This window comes from Bos indicus x Bos taurus, chromosome 8 (genome assembly GCF_003369695.1).
Source record: "Bos indicus x Bos taurus breed Angus x Brahman F1 hybrid chromosome 8, Bos_hybrid_MaternalHap_v2.0, whole genome shotgun sequence".
Classification (NCBI taxonomy): domain Eukaryota; kingdom Metazoa; phylum Chordata; class Mammalia; order Artiodactyla; family Bovidae; genus Bos; species Bos indicus x Bos taurus.
The window spans coordinates 71,673,491-71,681,214 of record NC_040083.1 but is presented as its reverse complement, the minus strand read 5'-3'; the positions used below and the strand labels follow the sequence as shown (position 1 = coordinate 71,681,214).

General features: G+C 40.6%; 1 protein-coding gene across 1 annotated transcript in view; it reads right to left on the bottom strand.

Annotated features, from left to right (window-relative positions):
* Positions 1 to 3,982: 3,982 nt before the first annotated feature.
* ADAM7 (ADAM metallopeptidase domain 7) overlaps positions 3,983 to 7,724 on the bottom strand; it is a 50,400-nt gene continuing 46,658 nt past the window's right edge. The window contains exon 21 of the mRNA XM_027549942.1: positions 3,983 to 4,271. Coding sequence (XP_027405743.1) covers positions 4,107 to 4,271 — 165 coding nt within the window. The 3' untranslated portion in view covers positions 3,983 to 4,106. The remainder of the gene's footprint in view (positions 4,272 to 7,724) is intronic.

Below are 7,724 nucleotides of genomic sequence, written 5' to 3'. Positions count from 1 at the left end.
CATGGCTGATATATGGTTTGAATTTCTTCTTCCCAATCCACAATGGCCCACTGAATGTCACTGAAAAAAAATATAAATGCAAAATTAGATAAAAGGTCTTGGAAGCAGCAGCATATGTGATGGGCCCTGAAGAGCCCCAGATTCGTTAGCTTCCAGATAAATCCACCTCTGTCCAGGGCAGAGGGCACTTGACTCAGTGCAGAGAGCCAGTCCAGCATCTCAAGACACAACATTCCAGGCTAGTAGCAAGTTCAGATTAAGCTGAGGCATTAATAAGGGTTGTTTATTCATGACTGGACAGCAAGACGTTCAGGGGGCGGAGGTGCAGGGCAGAGTTGCTTAGATAGTAGGTCTAGCAGGTGTGTCCATTCCCAGAAGGAGCCTTGACAGTGCTTGTGGATTCAAGGGGTAGGAGTCAAACCCCGGGGAAACGACAAGAGCCAGAAATATTAGGGCTATGAAATCATAACTGCTCCACAACCAGAGACAGAACTGTGTCTACAAGGGGACCACTGGTTAGAGGTGGCTGTGAAAATGCTTCTGAGTCTGTAGACAGTATTAGAAGAAGATCCCTAGGAGATAGAGCAGAGAGAGGCATTTGAAACGAATGTAAAGTCTTGAAGGCCTAGGGTGAGTGATATGGACGAGCATGATGAATATTACTTAAAATTAAAAAGAGGCTTAATTGTCAGAAGACTCCTGGGGTTGTTTGAAAAACAGGGTAGCAGATGAGAAGTCTAGAATGATTATCTAGGCAGGAAGCAATGAAGTGGGAGGACTTAGGGAATTCCAGACATTTATAATTGGAGAGAGAGAGAAATTTGGAAAAAAAAAAAAAAATCACTAGAAATTGGTAGGTAGTTGAATGTGGAGCCCAGGACAGAGGAAATGAGTGATGATGGAGAGTTCCCTGAAGGAGATGTGGGAACAATAAGGAAAGTAACAAATCAAAAACAAAAAATCATTCTTTTAAAGGGAGAATAAGATATCACCAAAATGTATATTGTTCATCAACACATGTATTGTCCAGGGGACTGGAATATGTGAACATCTCTCCATTTTGTCAAATTAAAAAAAAACAAACACTATTCATAGTTGATATACAATGTTGCGTTAGTTTCAGATGTACAGCAAAGTGAATCACTTGTACATATACATATATTCACTTTTTTATATTTTTTCCCATATAGGTCATTACAGAGTATTGAACAGTTATCTATTTTTATATAGATATGTGGATATATGTCAATTCCAATCTCCCTATTTATCCTTGCCCCCAGCCCAGTAATCATGTTTGTTTTCTACATCTGTGAGTCTATTTCTGCAAATAAGCTGATTTATACCACTTTTTTAGACTTCCCATATAAGCAGTATCACATGACATTTGTCTTGGACATGAAGATTATTGCTTGCTTTAATGAGGCTAGTGTAGATGATACAGAATTTTTCTTTTTTCAGAAATTTACATAAAATGTTTCAATTAGCATGTTTTCTTTAAGCATGCATTTATCAGTATTCTTTCTCAAGGAATGGCTTTAATAAGAACAGATGCTTACTGAAAGCACACTAGGTGTAAAGTGCTGAGTCACTGCTATCCTTTGCTGATTTAACTAGCTCCTCCCATCAACCAGTTGGCATTGCAACAGAAATGCACCAGGAACAACCAGCTTTCTTCTTTCATTTGCAGCTTTTATTTAAATGAATCAGAAAATTTGCATTTAGCACTTAAAACCTTTATTTCAGTAAATTAAAAAATGATTGCGGATAGCTTGAGCAGTTAAGAAAAAAGAAAATAGAGAACATAGGAGAACATGATGAGATGCTCTCTTATAAGAAAGAGCTGAAATCATTCCCAGGACAACCCCACATACCAAAGTAATCAGCTGGAAACAGCACAGAAATTGCACACTGGAGTGCTCAAACCCATATATTGCAAGGATCTCAAAAGCCTTTCATGGAAATTGTATTTCCTCTCTGCTGGAGTCAGTTTTTTGAAAATTTTGTACGTCTATGAGTTTTCTGGCTAGTTTTCAAGAAGTCTAAAAAATTAAGGAAGTTAGAATTGACTTCTAGGCTTTTTGAATGACCAGGAGAGCTTCATGTCCTCTTTGGCCACCCTCACAAGTTTAAGAAAGATTTGGTAGCCAAAATGATTATTCTTTTTCCTCCTTCAGCGATAGGGAATGATCAGAACAGCCATTGACCTTTTAATTAGGAAGTGGAATCTGATTCTTCCTGCATGGATTTCCTCGGCATCTCCGCAGGAGAGAACTTTATTTAAACTATAATTAGTGGTAATTATGTCAGGTTCAAATTAAGAGAAGTACTTTTATGTTCCCAAAGCAATAACCTGTAATAAAAGATGTTTTCCTTCTTAGATTCAACATTGTAATTTACTTCCAAGTTTTAAGTAATTAGATTAATATTTTGCAAGAACATACTAGTGTAAGAAGACTACTTATTGTTGTATGAAGCTAAAGGAGCATGTAAAAAAGGATAGTTTTTTTTTTTTTTTTTGATATATTAGCATATGTCTAAGCCACAGGTTGTGAATTCTACAAGTAAATGTTATAGAAAGATACTGCTTCTCTTCAGCATGTTCTGTCTGGATAAAGAACAGCTGAGAAACTACCAGAATTTGTGTAGCAAATATCTAGGGAAGGTTAAGAAGATCTTGCTTCCAGGATCCTCAGCCTAGCCTCGCACAGCCATTTTGGATATCCAATTTCAAGCTCTAAATAAAAAGAGATGGTTAAAAGTGAATTATTTTCTGCAAAATCTATAAGCATGTTACATTTCAGTGACTCATCTATATCTGCTAATTACGGTAACCTTTTTACATTCTGTTGTACTATATTTATGCATGCTTTCCCAGATCTCCTTAGCCATGGCTGATTAAGCAGTTATTGTAAAATTGACCAGTCTGTCACAGAAGAAAGAAAGCTGTTTTGTTTTTTAATACAGAAAGGCAAACAGTTTGCTTGCCCTAAGGACCATCTCTCTCTGCTCTCCAATGTGAGACAGCTTCATCTTTGTGGAGTGGAAGGACAGCTTGAAAACATTTCTGGTGGCTCAGTGTTAAAGAATCTGCCTGCCAATGCAGGAGACATGGGTTTGATTCCTGGCCCAGGGAAGATCCCAGATGCAGCAGGGCAACCAAGACTGTGCACCGCAGCTACTGAGCCTGTGCTCTAGAGCCCATGCTCCACAAGAGAAGCCACCGCAATGAGAAACCCTCACACCACAACTAGAGAATAGCTGCCCCCCACCCCAGCCGCAACTAGAGAAAAGCCTGCACAGCAACAAAGACCTAGCACAGCCAAAAATAGAATAAATAAAATTATATTTAAAAAAAGAACACATTTCTAAAAAACATTTCCTTCTCCATCCCAAAAGGGAAAGTGTACTGGGCAGGATTTCCAGGAGAATGCTTTCTAGGGAAAACCCTCCTATTAACCCAGTACTTTGTAAAGACTCAAGAAAAGTCAATGAACGGATGAATGAGGGAATGAAAACAAAAACTCTAAAATGAAGTCAGTCACACAATGCTCTTTTGTCTCCCTTTGCAAAAATTACAAATTTTTGATAAATTTTCTATCATTAGACATACTCATTCAAAATAAAATTATACATCAGGTTTAGTGAATTATTGATTTGTAAGTGAAAACTTTCGCAGAGCAATCATGCAGCAAACTCTTCCATTAGAAAGGATAACTTTTCTATAATTGTTTAGTTGCTCAGTCATTTTGGACTCTTTGCGACCCTGTGGACTGTAGTCCTCCAGGATCCTCTGTCCACGGGATTTCCCAGGCAAGAATACTAGAGTGGGTTGCCATTTCCTCCTCCAGGGGATCTTCTTAAACCAGGGATCAAACTCTCATCTCCTGTGTTGGCAGGCAGATTCTTTACCACTGAACCACCAGGGGAGCCCATTTTCTATATCTTTATTTTGTTTTTGTTATTGTTTCCTAAATGCATTCAGACTCTGACACTGTTAAATTCTAGCTTACTCCTTTGGTAAGGTTGAAAACTCTTGGACTAAAATGAGCACTGCTGAATTATCTGTGAGACATTTAAGCACATCACGGAAAACAATTTTAATCATCTCAATCTTTTGATAAGAACAGAGAATCCCTCCAATCAACGAGTAGGCAAAAAACACAAAAATAAGCTAGCATTTGAAAAGGAGGGAACCATTTGATGTGGGAACTTACCATTTTGGCACTTGAATTGGGATCTGCCATTCCTCTGTGTTCTTTATTTGCAGATTTCTATAATAAACGTTTTGTTGTGTCAGGAACTGAACCAGAAGATATCGTGCACAGACACACATACACACTCAGACCACCTCTTTTTGATCCATGAAAAACTAAGACTGTGTAGGAATGAAGTGGGCAAAGGTGGGTGAGGGTGGGGGTGGTACTGGTTAAGTGACGTTTTATCAGAAACCATGTTTTCTTGTTAGCCTTGCTGTAACCACCCTGCCTGTCCAGCATGCTCTGAGACCCTTTTGTGTGATATGAGGATTCTGTGAAGTCACAGACTGAACACTGTCTTGGTCACCCCTTCTATCCATTAAAGAATGCACAATGAGAATTGCTGATTTTATAGAGACATAGTTGAGCATCTTGGTGATTAGCACCCAGCTCTAAATAATACATGTTCTATGTGTACTTGAGGATACTGGTGCAGATAAAGACTCCAGTGGTTCAGGTGATCTTAGAGACTCTGTAATCTCTCTCTTCTTTTTGCATCCAAGTAAATGACAACTTTGGGAAGTAAGCCCATCAAAGACACTGGAGATTATGAGATATTGGTGCATATTCGAGATTGTATGATTCACTCAAATTTCCTGTCACAAATAATCATCTCCTAAAGAAGGCTGAGCACTGAAGAATTGATGCTTTTGAACTGTGGTGCTGGAGAAGATTCTTGAGAGTCCCTCGAACTGCAAGGAGATCCAACCAGTCAATCCTAAAGGAAATCAACCCTGAACATTGGAAAGACAGATGCTGAAGCTCCAATACTTTGGACACCTGATGCACAGAGCTGACTCATTGGAAAAGACCCTGATTCTGGGAAAGACTGAGGACAGGATGAGAAGGGGGCAGAAGAGGATGAGATGGTTAGATAGCATCACTGACTCAATGGACATGAGTTTGAGCATGCTCTGGGAGATAGTGAAGAACAGGGAAGACTGGCATGCTGCAATCCATGGAGTAGCAAAGAGTCAGACATGGCTGAGCGACTGAGTAACAATATGGTGGTAAAAATTATAAAAGAAACCTATAAATCTGAGCTAAGGAAAAATATCTGGGCTTGTTTATCGTAAAGAAAGATGTATTTTACTTCTCTGCTTTCCTACTTATGTAATGTCTCTGTTTTGGCTCCATGTCTCTCATGCATGTGTGTGCTGATTTAACTACTTGGTTTCTCTGTCATCAATATTGATTTGAGAAACACACCTCCTCAGTTAGTGGAAAGCCCTCTGCTGCTCAAGGCCTCTCTGGAAGCCATCATTCAGCTTGACCCCTGAGAACCAGGGCTGGGTCTAGAGCAGGGTAAGCAAGGCATTGTCCCAGGAATAACATTCAAGGGCTACAGACAAGCTCTGTGATCATAGTAAATAACATGTTACTGTGTTTTTTTAAAAAATCAGAACTAATTTCCAAGACTTCATGATGAGACAGTCAGTGTTTTAAATAAAGACAGAATCTGTGTACTTACAGGAGTCATTGTACTCCTATCACCGTAATCCCAGCCCTGCTGAGAAGTTCCTATTTCTGCCCAGAGTCAGAGAGCTGTGTTATATCACTGGACCTTTTCAAGGAACTGATGAGTGGTTAAGTGGCACCAAGATTATTAGTGATACGGACACAGATTAGCACAACTAATACAGAGGAGGGACATACCAAAGTGATGTAGTGTGGACTGGAGAAGCTGGTTGGAAGTCTCTCCAAGGACTCTGTGTTTCTTCGCTGGTGAAAAGAGATACTCTTAAGCCTTCAGTTAATGCTCAAATAGGACTGTTTCCCATGCCTACAGAATCATTTTTCGAGTCCTCCCTAGAATATAGTCTTAGTAAATGTACAAATGTTGCAACACACAGAGATAACATTCTTGCCTAGGTTGTTCTCTTGTGAAGGATGAGTCTAAGAACCTACCTATAAAGCAATCATACTTTTGAGAGAGTGGGAGTTTCTTTGCATGTGTTAGTGCTAAGTTATTTTAAACTCTTTGAGACCCCATGGACTGCAGCCCGCCAGGCTCCTCTGTCCATGAGATTCTCCAGACAAGAATAACTAGAGTGTGTTTCCATGCCCTCCTCCAGGGGATCTTCCTGACCCAGGGATTGAACCCATATCTCTTATGTCTCCTGCATTGCAGGCAGGTTCTTTACCACTAGTGCCACCTGGGAAGCCCAGGAGTTTCTTTACGTTCTGGCCTAGGTTACCCTTTGTTAGGTGCTGTCTCTTAACCCTCAGTGGTTTTTATAATACAATCAGAAAGAACGGTTCAGTGGAAACAGAACCGGGAGAGGCCCTGGGTACCAAAAATCTAACCAAGCATCATTAATGTAACTGAAAAAAGGATCCCAAACACCATCCTTCCCCAAACCACTGTTTTCCTAAGAACTAGCCTTTTGATGGGTAACTAATGTATCAAACAGGCATCAGTTGAATCATGATTTATATAATTTTATGACAAATAATACAAAAAGCCTAAACAAGAAATGCAAGGACTCAAACTGTCCTCTACAATCTGCTGCTGCTGCTGCTAAGTGGCTTCAGTCGTGTCCGACTCTGTGCGACCTCATAGACAGCAGCCCACCAGATTCCCCCGTCCCTGGGATTCTCCAGGCAAGAACACTGGAGTGGGTTGCCATTTCCTTCCCCAATCCATTAAAGTGAAAAGTGAAAGTGAAGTCGCTCAGCTGTGTCCAACTCTTAGCAACCCCATGGACTGTAGCCTACCAGGCTCCTCCGTCCATGGGATTTTCCAGGCAAGAGGACCCGAGTGGGCTGCCAATGCCTTCTCCAGTCCTGTACAATCTACACTTACAGTATATCATGCTATGTGCATGTGTGTGCTCAGTTGCTTAGTCATATCTGACTCTTTGTGACTCCATGGACTATAGCCTGCCAGGCTTCTCTGTCCATGGGATTCTCCAGGCAAGAATATTGGAGGGGTGGTCATTTCTTCCTCCTGGGGATCTTCCTGAATCATGGGTCGAACCTGTGTCTCTTATGTTTCTTTCATTGGCAGGAAGATTCTTTATCACCGTGCTACCTGGGAAGCCCCATATTATTCTATATAGCTAAATTCACCCAAATATTTATTAAACTCTTCTTCTAAGTTCCCCCATTTAACTAAAATTTCGGACTTCCCTCGTGGCTCAGACGGTAAAAGCATCTGCCTACAATCCAGGAGACCCGGGTTCAATCCCTGGGTTGGGAAGATCCCCTGGAGAAGGAAATGGCAGGCCACTCCAGTATTGTTGCCTGGAAAATCCCATGGACAGAGGAGCCTGGCAGGCTGCAGTCAATGGGGTCGCAAAGAGTCGGACATGACTGAGCGACTTCACTTTCACTTTCTAAGTTCCCCCATTTAACTAAAATTTTGGATAGCTCTTAGGGATTTTGTATTCTAGAAGTGCAACAAATATGCCCCAGGCTCTATTTGAACTTCTGGTAACTATTTATCATTGTTCATGTGGTCAGAGG